The sequence below is a fragment of the Carex rostrata genome, chromosome 31 (assembly GCF_964058835.1).
Source record: "Carex rostrata chromosome 31, lpCarRost1.2, whole genome shotgun sequence".
Classification (NCBI taxonomy): domain Eukaryota; kingdom Viridiplantae; phylum Streptophyta; class Magnoliopsida; order Poales; family Cyperaceae; genus Carex; species Carex rostrata.
This window is the reverse complement of record NC_135948.1, coordinates 2,401,090-2,418,130: the sequence shown is the minus strand read 5'-3', so window position 1 is coordinate 2,418,130 and position 17,041 is coordinate 2,401,090. Positions and strand designations below refer to the sequence as shown.

Genomic DNA, 17,041 nt, shown 5'->3' with positions numbered 1-17,041 from the left:
AAACGCAGAAAAAAATTTAATATAATGGAAGTGAGGATATGGTGATTGGTGATATGTACATCATAAGTCCATGTTATAGTATATATTCATTTTCAAAATTAAAATAGTTGATTCAAACTGCTAATATTCAGATGAAAATATACTTGTACAAAAATAAGTAACATTATTTTAGATTCTTTTAACTAGATAGATAGAAATTACTATTTTATGATGATTTAGAATTTTTAGATCAACTCTAAAAAAATTGCAATTGAAGTTCTAAAAAACATAAAATGTGATCTCTAAATACATTTTCATAGGAAGATCTATGCATATCATCTTATCCTGAACCCTAAACCCTAAACTCTAAACTCAAAAGAGGAGACAACTGTTATGTTTACTCACAACCCTGGTTCGGGGGCTGGGGTAGGGTCAGGCCGGTCAATCATGCACAACGGGAGAAGAGGGTCTGTGAATTGTTCCATGAGCAGCTGGGAGGGTGGGATTTTGATAAATTGGTTGTAGTGCTTGGATACTATAATGCAATGAACATAATACGGGAACTGCCAATGGTAGGGCGCCACACCAATATCGATGACCGCCTGATGTTCACCCCGGCCAAGAATGGTCAGTTCTCTCTCAAAAGAGCTTACCGAATGTTGCAAGATCGAGCCTTTACCCCTATGCCAACTCAAAGTGCTGATCGGGCTCTATGGAAGAAACTGTGGGGACTAAAGTGCATAATTCTGAGGTCAAAATATTTGTATGCAGGTGCTCTCAATGCGCGCATCCAATCCATTGATAAATCATGCAAATTGTGTGGTGATCCAACCGAGACAGTAAACAACATGCTTTTCAAGTGTACTAAGGCTCGTGTTGTCTGATTCGTAGCACCGTTGGGAGTCAGAGGTGACATGATACAAGGTACGCTTTTCCAAACTCTTCAATTGATGTGGGATGTACTGGATGACTATCAGCTGGGATTTTTCGCAAATGTAATGTGGTCAATTTGGAAGGCACGATGTGCGGGGATATATGGAGGGAAGGACCAACACCCATCTCAGATCTTAGCATCAGCTATGTCACTAGCTAGGACAGCAGTTGGGTGCCGGTTGGTGACAGATATACCCTCCAGTTCATCATGGGGAGAGGGTGGATCAAATGGGGATGGCGGTTGCGTGTGCTATACTGACGGGTCCCTTAAAGAGCCGGATAAAGGAGGGGCTGCTTATGTCCTTTTCAACAAATTTGAAGGGGACTTGCTTCAGTACGAACTCAGCAATTCAGAAGGATTCTCGGCTTTCCATCTGGAAGCTATTGCAATGGTGCAGGCTATGCAAGCTGTAGTGGCTCTAGCAATTTCTGACTGCACCTTCTTTACTGACTCAAAGAACTTAGAAAATCTCCTGAATGAACGAGAACCCCATACCAGCACTGATTGGAGAGCACATATTGAAGTTATGGAAGCCTGGACAATTATTAGTCATAGAGGGTTTAGATGCAATTATGTCAGAAGGGAAGAAAATGTTATAGCCCATAATCTTGCAAACTTGGGCAGAATAGAGGTGTTCTATTACAAGGGACACTCTTTTCCTCTCTTTAAGAATATGTAACCTGATGTACCGATGGTTTTTATCAATTGAAGCCTAGGGGCATTTTAGAGTTTAGACAAAAAAAAAAGACAAATGGGAATGGTGGGCCCCGCACGAGCCGAATGCTACATCGCATGGTTTCAGCCCGTTTCAGATAACACCCACAGTAGAACAAAATGAATCGACCATTAGAAAGGACTTAGCTGGTGCGACCTAGAGCTCTACAAAATGGCAACTTTGCCATGATAAACCTGGTTTTATGGTCGTACAAATGGCTCAATCTGTGTTGTTGTATGACATATCAAACAATTGAATATAACACAAATGTAGGATGTCTACCCTGACTTCATGATTTGACCCTCAAGTTTCACAATTACAGCAAAATTTCAAACAATGCCCAAGGACAGTTATGCAATAGCAACAACGTTCTTACAAAAAAACAAGGATAATAAAATGCTGTGATCAATAGAATCTTTAAGCAGGGATTAGAAGGATAAGAAGAAGAAAAAAAAAAAAAGCTAACAAAATGATCTAAACATTTGTTAATCCCTGCATTCATGACATGTCGTCATGTCACACTGCCACATCAGCAGCATGTCAGATCATACTGGTCCGGAAATAGAGATCCTTAGAAGCAAAGGATAGCAGTGCTCTGCATCATAGTTAGGCCATGACGCATCTTTCCCTCCCAGAAATTTCTGATGTGAGCTCCAAATCAAATCATCATAATGCTCTATCAATTCATAATTCAATCCAGTCTCTCTTGTCCTCTCTATAAATTTGTGCAAAGAGTCACCTCTCTTGGGGCCGAGAAAAATAGCCTCAGATGCCTTGGACTGCTTCAGTAGGCGTTTCACCACTCGAGCAAGGCTCTCATGAAATTCCTTGAAGAAAGTACTAACAGAGGGAATGCAAGGGGATATATGCAAAAAATTAATACAGGAATACACAGCCAAATATTATATTCAAAACATAAAGAAAGTACAAAGAACAAACTGAGATTGAAAACACGAGCACCTAGAAAACAGCAAATTATCATATGGGCTCCTCAAATATACTCATCTAATTAATACCAGCTAAACCCTCATCTCATAATATGAGGAAAAATCATCCAAAATGTCCCTCTTGCCTTCCCTTTGAGCATAGATTAACATGCAAGCAGTATACTTCAGCCATTTATGAAATAAACAGCTCTTGGAGGCTTTATGTGCTATTTCATATGCTGTAGGGGCAGTTCAGATGATTTTCACCTTGCAGGGGTATAAAATTATTTAATGAAGTTTGCAAGTACCCATGAAAATGCACCTCACAGAGGCATTGCATAAAAGCAATGCTACTGAAATGCTCGCATCACTTATTTTCCTTCTTCAACGACAAAAAATGAAGAAAATAATTTGAAAGCATAAATTATAAATTTAAGAAAAGGGAGGTGCAAAATGAAAGTTGAAGTATACCAATCACTAGCAACAATTACATCAAATGAATTCTCTAATTCCAGCATAATTTCCTGGTCCCAGTGCAGTATCATTGATTTCACTTTTGTGTCCCCAAAAAGCTCTCTATTGTTGTCAACATTACGCTGAATATCTGACGGTTAATGAATTACAAGAGAACAAAAGGTATGAATTTTGAGATATCCAATACAAATATTGATATTATAATGTTTATTTAGAAGGATACAGTCAATAACTTGTGGATTTCCATCAGAAATTATGACTTCACTTGCATCAGTGCATGCAGCAATTGCAAAACCTGCTAACCCGTAACCTGACCCAAGTTCAAGCACTCTTTTGGACCTTTTTTAGATTAAAAAAAAGAAGAAGCCAGGGAATCAGTATGAACTATTATAGTTTTTCTGTATTGCGAGATTAAAGAGCAAAACATTCTCAACCATTTGATACTTGTATCTATTCTATGCCATTTAATTTTATGTAAAATAAAGCACCTGAAGATATTTGCATGGTTTATACAGTAGTAGGCAAGAACATCTTCTGATGGCCAGCGACCTAATACAAAAAAAGTGAGGAATAAGTGAAAAAATATTACAAGTTCACATATTGCGCTGCATAAATGTGAACACATCTGGTATGCACCTTTCCTCCCCCTCTTAACTTTCTTTTTAAAATACCCAATTTGGGGGAAGCCAATCTGCTCCTTTTCTTGAGAAAAGGAGGACCCTCCTATTCTCTAATCCGAACCATTCAACATTGATCAAACGGCTTCAATTTCTTTTTAACATGGCACGAATCTCAAAGCACAAATAAATCAGATGTAATTGAAGCCGTTTGATCGATTTTAAACGTTTCGGATTGAAGAATAGGAGGGTCCTCCTTTTCTCAAGAAAAGGAGCAGATTTCATTCCCAATTTGGGTATGTTTTGATAAAATCAGGAATCATGGCATGTGTTCTACTGAATTTCTATGTTCTTCCCTGGGGGCATATATAAATAAGTGCTTCTTGTTTGTAGATATATGTCATAATTTTATCATATTTTTTCATATTTTGCAGGTTATACCTGAAATTCCCACTTCATTTATGATTCATAGTCTTAACAATTCTAATTACTAAGAGAAAGCACAAATGTATAAAGCCTCGGTACTAATCTTAATTATTTAACTTGAAGGGACTTACATACTAAGCCTGTGGTGTCAATGTTATACTTGGTAGAAGCTTCAAAGTCATTCAGTTCTATTGTATCCTCCCTTCTCTGCCTACATTTAATTTTGAATAAATTGCTAAAATCTTCTCTTCCTTAATTGCCTTCAAATAAAGTTGAAGCTATATGATAAAAAGATAATTATATTACTCACACCAAATTTAGTTCCTTATCATTTCCGATTGGTAAATTATAGGCTATACATATGTCGTTTCCACTTGGTGAAATCAACAAACTTTCAGCTAATTGACCCTCTAACACTCGGCAATTAATCAGGTTAAATCCAGTGCTAGTCCTTCTAGATACATTCTCGGTGCAAGGTTGACCTGCTCAAAATTCGAACATATTAGAACTTGAAAGTACTCGTCATTCCCAGGAAACATAGTTAGATGTTCAGGTACTAAATTGAAATTTGACAGATCAACTGAAAACTCCAAAAGAGGATGCGGTACTGAGATATTTTATAGGTTACCACAGAGGGAGGAAGAAGGAGGTCGGAGGGATCGGCGAAGTATCTTCCACCTGAGAGATGCGCTCGATTTCGAACTTTCCATTAGACTCTCTTTCTTGGATTGACCAAGAGGGGACGACGGAGACTCCGAATAGTGGATTTCAAAGGATGAATCTAAAACGGTGGAATTTAATCCATTCATTTTAATGCAATTACTAAATTGGTAAACTACATGTACAAATTACTAAATTGTAATTTTAATGCATTTACTTTTTATAAATTACAAGTAAAATTTTTAAATTTTTGAATTAATTTTATACAAAATTAAGTGGTAAAAAATTAAATGCATTATCATTTATTTATATACTTTCTATTTTTGACTTTATAATAAATTAATTTGAAAGTTTAATATTTTTTCATGTGGATACATCATTAATAAGTCGTGAATTAATGAGGCTGTTTTAATTCGTGCTTATATCTCTAGTTTTGAAGTCCAAATAGTTGATCCAAACCGTTAGATGTTTAATCTATATTAAAATGTGCTTGGAGACCAAATTTTATATTTTTTGAATTTTTTTACTATTTATTAAGATGGTTTGAAAATTGATGCTTTTATTAAAATTCTACACCATTAAAAACAACGATTTTCAAACCATCTTAATAAATAGTAAAAAAATTTCAAAAAATAAAAAATTTGGTCTCCAAGCACATTTTAATATAGATTAAATATCTAATGGTTTGAATCAGCTATTTTGAACTTTGAAACTAGAGATATGAGCGCGAATTAAAACAACCTCATTAATTCACGAAGTAGCGTAACCTTACTCTTAATAAGGTAGATGGGTTTTAATAGTTTGAATTTGTCATTTAAAGTCAATCCGATAGGTTTTAGAGTTGAGTTCACAAAGAAACATAAGGACCGTTTGGTTTGGTTTACATTATAGATTATTTCAGGGAATAAAAGAATTTCAGAGAATATAATACCAAGGACTACCATTCCTAAGAATGTATCGTTACTATATTTGATTTGCACATGGCTATCACTTGCAACATTTTAGAAATTATGTCAGTGTCATATTTGGTTCGTGCATAACTATTACAATGGCTATCGAGACGAGACATGTCTTCACTGTTTTTATATTATTAACTAAAGTTTGTTCAAAAAAACTTATTTAAATCAAATAACTAAATTCACTTCAATCAGATAATCAAATAATAAAGATAATTCATTTTTAATTAGAGGTGCAAAGGAGGCGATAGGGATTGGAGAGGGAAGGCAAAGAAACAGGGAGAAAGAGATGGATTGGCGATGGATAAAGAAACAGGAAGAAGAAGAGAGATGGCAGAGAAATGGGGAGAAGGAGAGGGATTTGGAGAAGAGAGAGGTTGAAGGAGACGGAATAAAAAAAATAAAAGATTGCCTGCTACATGTGATTTCCATCGACCGGGAATGAAGAAACTCCATCTTTTTCTTTTGCTATCGTAATAGCCATAAACGAAGACATCGGAATAGCATGGAATGAAGTATTACCATACCTATAACCTCGGTGATTTTGCTAAACACAGTGATTACTTAAAAAAAACTAGAATAACAGAGAATTATTTTTGAAAAGCATGAATCAAACACCTCCTTAGTAAACTTAGAAATACTAGTTCTACTCGGATTTCATTATCGTTCAATTTAATTTGGCAAAAAAAAAAAGTCGTTTGATTTCTCTCATTTTTTTTCTTTTAAAATTAAAATTTAAAAGTAATGTGAATATATTTTTTTCTCTCCTCTTTTTTCTCCAAAAAAAAAAAAGTTTCTTCGTTTTATTTTTTATAAATTCGGGAGCACATCCGTCGATTTTTGATCTTGCGTAAATTAAACAAACAAAGATGTAAAATAATAGAATAGAAAACAAGTCTCCTGTCTCCTTATTTAATGAAAATTCACGTCCCCTCATGTTACCTGAGTACAATTAAATCGAACAGCCTGGAATTGGAATATTTAACTTTACACGAATCTCAAAGCAAACATAATACTCCCCCCACGCCATCTCGAGTAGGCACTGGCTGTCTGGGTCATCCATTTCAATTGTGTTGAGTCAGGTACCTGGGAGGATACGGATCCATTTAATGATGCCCGGTATGCACACTGAACTGCGACAACACAGCTGAATTTTTTTTATTTGTATCATTTAAATTAATAAAAATTCAGAAAATAATATTAGTAAAAAAAAATGTAAAATTTGAACTTCAAAAATTTTAAATTTGATTTTCAAACACATTTTAATATAGAAATCATGTTGAATGGTTTGAATCGACTGTTTAAATTTTAAAAATCACAAAATTAGATTGTTTTAAGATGCTGTAACTTACAAATATTGTAAGTGAATCCCTCCTCTAGTATAATACTATGTACCTAAATTATTAATAATATATAAAAAGTGTTAAATTCGGATGTTGAAATTTCAAGTCATCATACACTAAATCTCAAGATATTTTATAACCGTGATGTGCTAATTATTTAAATCATATCTAAAAGACTAAATTTTAAATTTTTACGTTTTAAAAATTATCAAGATTTAAAATAAAATTATTCAATGATCTCCTACAGTAATTTGACTGATCTAATGTATACTTCATATCACCGAAGGTAAGTTTGAGTTTTGATCTGGACCATCCAATTTGTTTTGACACGAAGATTAAAGAGATTTCGTACATTTTACTTTGACAGGATTGATTGGATGGTGTAGATTCAAACTCAAATTCGGAGGGACTGGCGTCTGACGATTCATCTTTCCCCGGGAGAGATGGTGGTAAGAGAATAATATCGAACTCCCTCGATCATGAACCGTTCCTTTTCTATCAATCGGTCCAGATTGAATAATGCACCGCCATGAAATAATAACAATTGCACATATTACAGCTCAGTAGTTTATGGGTCAACTGGATCGGGCATGGATTGGACTCCAAGTGGATAATTCTAAGCTCTTGGCCCAAATATCGTCTGTCTGTGTTATGTTGGTTCTCTTTCTGAGAAAAATTGAGAATGATTTCGAGTGTTAGCCACAATGGGTCCGTTTTTTTTTTTTCCTACCACTCTCAAAAATCAGAATTAAATGAATACCACCCGAATAATCAGATTTCAGATTCCGCCACGTTCGCACTGTGGATCTGCGGACGGATCGCCAACCCGTTCGCGAAATGGATCTGCGGACTGACCCGCTCACGCCCTGACCCGCTCGCGTGACCCGTTCGCACCCTGGATCTGCGCACCGACCCGTGGATCTGTGCACTGACACGCTCGCTTTGACCCGCTTGCGTCATGACCCGCTCGAGTGACCCGTTCGCACTGTGGATCTGCGCACCGACCCGTTCGCACCGTGAATCTGCAGACGGGTCAACCCCTTCGCAGATCCACGGTGCGAACGTGGCGGAATCTGAATTCCGATTTTTCGGATGGTATTCATTTAATTCTGATTTTTGAGGGTGATAGGAAAAAAAAAAGGACAATGGGTTGGCTGACTATATAGCAAAGGGGGAAATAAATTTGCTACGATTCCAACAAGAATTGTAGGACCCTTCTTTTTCAAATCTAACCATTAATATTTTATAATGCAGGAATTTCAAAAACAGTTGATTTTCATGCACGAATCTCTAAATAAATGAGTGTTTAGATTTGGAAAAGCAGGTTCCTACGATTTCTTAGAATCGTAGCAGATTTATTTCCAGCAAAGGGTGGCAGTACACTTGATGAAGGTTATGCTGGTTATTCATACCCAGTTTTTAATTTTTAATTTTTAATTATGTTGTTATGATGAAAAATTTATCTACGAAATCTATGTAATGGAGGTAACAGATTAATGCGCGAAATTTTGCAAAAAAAAATTAAGCAAATGGAGATCACAGGTATTCTATTCCCTTGAAGTTTCAGCAGCTTTTTCCTAGGCATACAGTTTCTATATTTCAGCAAAACACAGGTGAAAAATCTAGTTAGTACCGACTTCTGAATGAGATAGGAAAATGTTCATCACTTAATTATTTTATTATATATATATATATATATTATTTTTTTTTTTGTGGGGGTGGGGGTTTACAAAATGGTAGACATTGGAAACCTGGAGATCAGCAAAATACGAACTTTTTTGCTTTATGTTTTTTATCTTTTAATGTTCTCTTTACTGGATGAAAAAGTATACTTAGTACTTATTTGACGAACTTTAGACAAATTATTGGTAATGTTTGAGCGCTAACAGTTAAAACTTAAAACAGATCCCTAACACATACCCGTTGTCCAATTAAATATAAAATTATAACTAACTTTTAGAGATGAATTTATGATGAACTCGATCTAAAGTTCCTGCATCAGTTCAGCATATAGCCGTAAAATTACAATCAGACGTGAATATATCATGAAATTCAATTAAAAGTCATATCATCAGTGCATTCATATAGGCTAAAATTAGTTTTGTTAACTTTCATTAATTGGCCTTTCTTTAGCCTAAAACATACAAGAAAGACCTATTATAACCTTTAAACATATATGATATATTCCCCCCCCCCCATCTTCACGCACACACGCACACCACACACACACACACATAAAGATCCTAAACTTGAACATTCAAATGCCTAGTTTCAGCCCCTTGAGGCAAAGATAGAAAAGCCACGGTCGACCTATTCGCATAATTCACAGTCACCTTGTACTCCCCAAGAAACCCGAGAAAGCTATAGGAGCCATGTATGTCAGTGGCACCAGTTACTTGATTTGTGCCCCATTCTAGCAATAGCTTATCAACTGTATCGCCAGCTGGGAGGTTGCGCATATTCCAATCAGTTAGACACATTTGATAGCACCCGTTTTGGTGCATGGCGGTCCATAGCATTATGCCGCTAACTGATGGGTGGGAATAGGCTTCTCTTAAAACATCTTCTAAGTATTGGGCCTGAGAAAAAAAAATTAATTCATGTATATTCAATCTTAATTCAGTACAGACATAGTAATTTAGAAAAGAAATTACTATACTTAATTAGTGAAAGTTTAAAGAAGGCTTAGACCAACTTCAAAGAAAAATTTAGAAAATAAATTATAGAGCCTCTTGTACTGTTTCTACACTTTTTAGTTATATTGTACCATAAGTTTGATGGAATTTTGAAATATATATCTGTGTATAACTAAGATGTAATCCAAATTATACCTGGGTTTGCGGATCAAAAGAATTGGATATATCAATTTCAGTAAACCAAATCGGTAAATTAAGTGTTGCCAATTTGTCCAAAATACCCCTCATTAGCGGTATATTGGGACGACTAAAATGCCCTTCCAACCCTATCCCCTCCAAAACAGCCCCTCTGTCTTTCAATTGCTTCAACCTAGCCACGTATGTGTCCACGGTAGAAAACACATCATCACATGTTTCAATCACATTATACTCGTTCATGAAGAGAGTCGCAAGCGGGTCAGCATCTTGGGCTGTGTCAAAGAATTCTAAGGAGGCATTCGGCCCCAAACGCTGTTCGTAAAAATTGTAATGCAGCATTTCATTGTTTACGTCCCAGTGAGCGAATTCACCTCTGTAACGTGTCATGAGACTCGTGATTCGGGCATTCACAGCATTTCTCAGGTCATCTCCAGTTAGATTCCTAAATTAAAATGATATTCATTAGTTATTAAAATACTAGCCTTATAGAGCACTTGATCACTTATACATGGTGTGTTATTACAATCAGGTACTTTTGGCAGAAAAGGGGAAATTTATGGTATGCATGACACCAGTAGTATAAGCCGACAACATTAGATATTTTAATTCAGAAAATCAGAAACTCAAAATAACAATGTATACTAAAACAAAAGGCAAAAATGATAGACCTGACCCAAGCAGGCGTGGCATCTTGGTTCTCCCAGAAAATATTGTGACCGCGCACCATGATCCGATTGGCACGCACAAAATCCAATAACCGATCTGCCGAGTCGAAGTTCATCAAACCTGCCACAGGCTCAGTTGAATACCATTTCAGCTCGTTCTCAAACACTGCCACATTGAACCTCTCTTTAAACCAAGACTGAAATCAAAGAGTATATTAGAATGATATTTGATTTTACAAATTTATAATCAGGACCGGTAATAATGAGGGAAAAAGGGAGCTAAGCCCCCTTATAAATTGAGTCCATTAACCTTTGTAATTTTTGCATTCATCAATACTTTTCAGACTCAATTATAAAATAAAAATGTACCTGCATAGCAGGGTTTCCTAATAATGTGTCAGCTATGGCGGCACCAAGAGGGAAGTCTTTAGAATTTTGTTGCACAGTTACTGATGCACCGATTAGCCGGTTACCTTGAGTATCTGCCACGTGGACTGTCACTTCACGCTTCCTCCTCTGTTCATACATTATACATTTCAAAGAAGGAAGAGTACCAAGATAAATTAAACATTTGATTAAGATAATTATAAAATTTAAGAGTCGATGTGGTTTCCATATTTGGAAAATCACACAAATCGACAGTTTTTGTAATTAAAACTAATTTCAGTCAATGAAATGGGTTTTTGCCTTTTTTTTTTTTTTTTTTAAAGTTTGGTCCTTAATTTTAATTTTTATTACGATACAGTTCCGGGAATATATACCTTTCTGATGCTATCTTGTTGATGCATCGCCCACTGTTCCGTCGAAAATGGTTGCAGCGAACCACTAGCTACTGAGATTTTCATTGCACTTCTGTCTGCATTCTAATCAAGTAATATTTGATACGAGATTAAAAAAAAAATAATGTGGAAGCTTGTATATTTTGAACTTGAATTAGTTTACCAAAACTGTGTTTCTGAAGCAATTTTTCTGATATGCACTTTAATTGTAGTAAAAAAAAAAATGAAGCCATCTTGTAGCACTTGGTTAAAAAATCAGAATGATGCAAGTTTTTAAGTTAAAATGTTAAATCCATTTGATGAAAAGTTTACATTAAATAGAGTATTTGAACTCAAGTTAGTTAAGATCTTTTATACTTGAAAAAAATGGTTAAGACATTAGTTATAATTGCTGGGAGTGCATACTTGAAAGAAGATAACTGCACTCTGTGAAGAGGATTCCAAAACAAAACCTCCTTTTATAAATGACCAGCATCCACTCTGTGCTAAAACTGTACCAATGCATCTGATACCAGAGGTATCCGGCGATAGCCGTGCAGTGATCAGTGATGAGTCAGTCCCTTCTAATTTGATCCAACCTATATCATAAATAATTCTGGTTAACAGTGCTCGAGTTCTTTAATTTTAGAACAATAATAGTTCAAATAATTAAACCTTTTCCAAACTTAAACAAAATGGAAGAAATTGATTTTGATTGACTTACAGGAGAAAGTATATTTAGTGGATTGGTTGAGACCATAGACAACAAAAGCAGGAGAGTACACCCCTGTTTCACTTGTTTGGTATGAGAAAGGAACCTCATCTCCACTATCTCCATACCTCAAAATGCCTCCATTGTAAAGTGCTGGCTCTGGTTGAGATTTGCACTGCATTCCAAAAAATAATAATGTTAGTTGTGATAAATAATTAAAATAATTAGAAAAAAAAAGGTGGAGAAAAGGAAGAATGTTTTAAAAGGTGCTGGTACTTTCACATGTGCAAATTTAAAAGTTGGACATTATGTAGTTTGTACTTGGCAGCATTCTGTTGGTTCTCTTATTCCTTGTATAATATATATTTTTAATGTACCTCTTGTGATAATTAATATGTACTACAAGTTGGAATGATCTCATTGTCAAAAAAGGATTATTTATTTATCATTATCTGGTACAATACAAATCACCCTAAGCAACTAACCCAAATGCAACAACCTCTTTGGATGATTATAATTCCACCTAATTAAGAATTACAATCAATTCTTTTCAAAAAAAAGAAAAGAAAGAACTTAAAATTCATTCAGCTAATTGATATATAATGAGCAATTGATTGATTAATAGTGTTCCAGATTCCAGAAGTGCATCAATAGCTTATTTCTTCTCAACACCTCTAATGTCAACTCTAAATGCTCTTTATGACTAGAAAACATATACTTCAATTAACCAGTAATTATGGCTTTTTTTATAGTTCTAAAATATAAGGAAAAACATAAATTGAAATATAGTACGACCCCATAGAACCACTTGACATTTCTCTATAAATGATGCAAAACAATGCGATGAAAAAAAAAAAAAAATATACAAACTATGCTTGCTAATTTGTCATTTTGCTAACCATCTGCAAATAACAGATGATGGTAAAGGACAAAAGAAGTAAATTCATATATAGAGAATTATATCATTACCTCAGTATAAGCAGTGTAGTCATACCACCCATCTGCATCCCCATGAAAAAACAATAACATAAATAAGAATACTGAATACAGGGTCAATATTATCATCCCAAGATAAGATAAAGACATCAATAAGAGAAAGAAACTAATCAGAGCGAGAAGACTTACTCGGAGGAGAAGCAATGCATAGCATGCATGTCAATAACTCAAGAAGCAACAACAGTACCAGACATTGTGTTATTCCCATTACCTCCTGAGTTCTTGCCAAATTAATTATTTACCATGTATTGTTATATCTTAGTGTTAAGGGGTTGTCTTTGGAGCTAGGTGAGGTCCTGAATGTATAGAAGGGTATTTATAAGGAGAGGATGTCTAATTAAAACTCTAAATACAGAGAAAGAAAGGTAGCAAAAGCGACAAGAGTGGCTTTTGTCGAGTGGCGGTGCTTCTAGATGTGTACTTAGATGTAAAATTAACTCGTGAATGTTACTAGCAGAGAGCGAATGTGGTGGTTGAGTGCACATCCTCTGAGATATCTCAACTTTTACGTGACCGACGTGTCCGGTGCCTATTCGGGGGTGATGTAGGGGGTCAGTATTATGTGTGCTTCGAGATTCGTGCAAAATGTATTTAAACGGTTGAGATTTTCCATAAAGTCACGCAAAGTTTGAGATATCTCAGAGGATACGAATTCGTGGTGGTTACCATGTAACTGTATATAGCACAAACAGCCTCTAGATTTTCTGTGATAAATAACTTGGCGTGGCAATTGCAACATTTATTGTTAATTTAACAAGTTATTTCATTTAATAAATAAGTTGAAATTATCATGTTAACAATTGTAATTATTTTTCAAGCCTATTTATAATTAGATGTAAATATCTATATTTGAAAAAAAAAATTGCAGGAGTTAAATTAATTTGATATTATTTGAAGAATAATAGCTAAAATACTTGTGTGACAGAACATATCGTCATCTCACTGGGATGAGAAGTGAGAACTCACTACTGAGTATTGGCAAAACTTTCTCATTTTTTTCTTTTTTTTTGCTGAACACTGAACAGACGTATCAGTGAAATGCCACACAGAGGTTTATGTATGCATCTGCCACAGAGGTTTGTGGTGATCATGGGAATGGAGAGGGAAAGGGTGGAGGTGACACTTTATTTGCACTTTATGGCGCCCGTGGCTTCCCTTCATTCACATGTAGTCATGCAGTATATTGTTCATGATCCTGTTACTCACCAGATATTTTAGATTCAAATCCGATTAGCTCATCTAATTCGGTCGAAAAGGAGAGACTTAAGGGTGTGTTTGAATTAGGGTAGAAGAGGTGAATGGAGAGGAAGAGTAGAAAGAGGGGAGATGAGAGATAAATGTTAATATATTTTGTTTTCACATACTTATAATTCAAATTGCAATTGTCATATCAGCATTTGTAATTATTTTGCATGTAAGATGAAAATACGTACTCTTCTACTAACTAAAAGATATGAACTTAATAAAATTAGTAAAAAAAATACTAAATTAAGTTTTATAATGTTTATTTTCGCATTGAATTTGAATGCAATTTCTTCAAGTTAAATTGGACAGTATCCGTAAAAGATATTGTTGGTATACCATTGGAAATATTTTTGTCGCTAATAGAAAAAATACTTTTTTGTCAGTATACCCTGGCAATAGTTACTTTTTTACTTTGCGGATACTCAGTATCAGTTCTCACCCCAGTGATATGAGTATTGGGTTCTAACAAGAACGACCCGACCCGAAAACAGTAATGAGTATCGGGTTCTAATAAGAATGGTCCGACCCGAAAGTATGAAGCGATGGGGACGCTGGTCACATGTGAAGCATAGCACCAAACGCTGGTTTTCTCGTTGTTTTGTCCGATGCAAGAGAAGGACGACATGTGTCGCCTCTGTTTGGAGCTTCCTAACATTTCTCTCTTCAGCCGCATCCCGCATGCAAAACTTTACAAGTTTGAGTGTTTGACAATTGTTTTGATTAGGTCATTAGTCTATTATCTCTTTTTTGGACAGAAATGGAGGGATCGGAGTAGAATTCTTGTTCGCTTTTTTAATTTTCTTGATTGTTGAGTTGCATATTTTATTGGGATTTCGGGGTCTTTAATGATGTTAAAAATTCATAATCGTCTGTGTTGATATACTATCAAAATTAAACGGGAAACAATTTGTGCTAATTTGTGCACCAAATGGAGAGGATAGGAACAGGGGATTAAGGATTGAAGTGCTCACGAGAAGACATGGAATGGCACAGAGCTAATTTATGGCATTATGTTCGCTTTTCTACTGCATGTGAAGAGAGATTAGATATTACTCCAGAAAAAGAAAAGATAAGATGATGGGCATAAAAGCACATAATTGTTATTTCAAAAGAAGCACACGGTTGATAGGATGGCCCCACAATTGTTTTTCTATTTTTATTATTTTATTTTTTTTGAAAAATTTGGCAGCGGCCGCCAAGTTATATTTATTAAAAAGATGCCCATACAATTGTTATTAGTCAATCATTTGCAGCTCTAATTAATGCGCTATCTTTTTTCTTAAACAAAGAACTCATGCAGATTTTTCATATGTCTGTTTTTTAGATGTATTTTTTTTATAAATTTAACTTGTATCTTTTCGCAGAGAGATCAATTTATTTATTTCTTTCTTTTTGAGTAGGATCAAAATTTATCAACATGTGTTATATGTGTGGTTCTCTAATGAGCTATATATATATATATTATTTTCGTAATAATAATTGGACTCCCCCCTCGATCCCACCAAATTCAGATCCAGTGCAATACCTGAGTAGAATGAGATCTGAGTCGCCAGTTTTAATACCCCTTTTTTCTAAATAGATACCGTATTACTTTGATCTGGGTGGAAGTTTTGTACTCAGTTCGATCGGTACCTGATAGAGTACGAATTAACTACTCCCTCCCAACGGCAAAAAACAGTCCTTAAATTCACATTTTGAAATATATATGTCCAGCTATTTCTTAAATGTTCAATAGCACTAGTAAATCTGGTCAATCAATATTTGTACAATGAAAATCTTGTAAAGACTGTAACATCATCTAGTGATATTAAGTGCAGGTAAGATCATCCAGTTTTCGGTTCTGATATTTAGTGCATTGTGTTGGATTTTGTGGAAACATAGAAATGAAATCATTTTCAAGCTACTTTAATTAAAACTGTAAGATCCCTCATTCTACTAATTATTTCTGTTTTTGAATATTGGTCAGGTCATATGAACAAGAGAATTAAAGTAGCTGCTGCTAATTGGCTGCTACTGATAGCCAAATGGTGCTCTACCAGGGAGGCACTGGTGAAGAACAACAATTACTTATAGAGGGAGCAGCTGGGTCACCAACAGAATAACAGAATGAAAACTGCACTTAATTAATTACCAGTGTAGGAGGTTTAGTTCTAGTATATAACTATATATATATATATATCCAGTGTTAGAATCCTTTTAATTACCTCAGCCCCAGTGTAGGAGGTTTAGTTCTAGTATACTTTTCAATAACTGTCTTTTGGTGGATCTTAAAACGAACAAATCTACATTTTGCTCTTTGTTAGCTTTTGAATTTGCTTCTTATAACCGTGAACAATTATCCGTAGTATGCAACTTACTTATCATGTTTCATATATGAAACGGGCACTTGTATTGTCTTTTCCCCAAAAAAAAAAAATATATATATATAGAGAGAGAGAGTGTGTGACTAATATGCTTTCAGTAGCATATGGGCCGAAGTGCTATTGGTCCAAATTTGAAATTTTAAAATTCAAAATGTCGATCTGAACCGTTCATCTTGTTCTCCATATTAATATGTGCTTGGACACCGAATTTTATATTTTTCTAAATTTTTTTACTATTTATTAAGCCACTTTGAAAATCGCTGATCCAACGGTGACTTCTGAAGTTCTGATTTTACTATTTTGTTAAGTCACCGTTGGATCAGTAATTTTCAAAGTAACTTAATAAATGGTAAAAAAATTCAGAAAAATGCAAACTTTGGTCTCCAATCACATTAATACGGAAAACAAGATGAACGGTTCAGATTAACTTTTTAGATT

General features: G+C 35.0%; 2 protein-coding genes across 3 annotated transcripts; both read right to left on the bottom strand.

Moving 5' to 3' along the window:
* Nucleotides 1–1,878: 1,878 nt before the first annotated feature.
* Nucleotides 1,879–4,816, bottom strand: LOC144547605 (S-adenosyl-L-methionine-dependent methyltransferases superfamily protein). Its single transcript, XM_078296295.1, has 7 exons — nucleotides 4,703–4,816; nucleotides 4,382–4,556; nucleotides 4,203–4,282; nucleotides 3,517–3,577; nucleotides 3,252–3,367; nucleotides 3,026–3,158; nucleotides 1,879–2,468 (listed from the first exon to the last, which is right to left on the bottom strand). Exons 1-7 carry the CDS (start codon nucleotides 4,779–4,781, stop codon nucleotides 2,174–2,176), a joined length of 939 nt encoding a protein of 312 aa, XP_078152421.1. The 5' UTR covers nucleotides 4,782–4,816; the 3' UTR covers nucleotides 1,879–2,173.
* A 4,256-nt stretch (nucleotides 4,817–9,072) lies between these two features.
* On the bottom strand, nucleotides 9,073–13,449 carry LOC144547599 (Glycosyl hydrolase family 10 protein). Of its 2 annotated transcripts, XM_078296287.1 has the most exons (9): nucleotides 13,125–13,449; nucleotides 12,969–13,000; nucleotides 12,012–12,174; nucleotides 11,714–11,886; nucleotides 11,291–11,392; nucleotides 10,899–11,045; nucleotides 10,533–10,726; nucleotides 9,862–10,306; nucleotides 9,073–9,609 (listed from the first exon to the last, which is right to left on the bottom strand). In XM_078296287.1, the coding sequence occupies exons 1-9, from the start codon at nucleotides 13,201–13,203 to the stop codon at nucleotides 9,274–9,276; spliced, it is 1,671 nt and encodes a 556-aa protein (XP_078152413.1). In that variant the 5' UTR covers nucleotides 13,204–13,449; the 3' UTR covers nucleotides 9,073–9,273. The 2 variants fall into 2 exon arrangements, with proteins under 2 accessions (XP_078152413.1, XP_078152414.1); XM_078296288.1 differs by lacking the exon at nucleotides 9,073–9,609 and having other exon boundaries at nucleotides 9,856–10,306; nucleotides 13,125–13,245.
* Nucleotides 13,450–17,041: the final 3,592 nt, after the last annotated feature.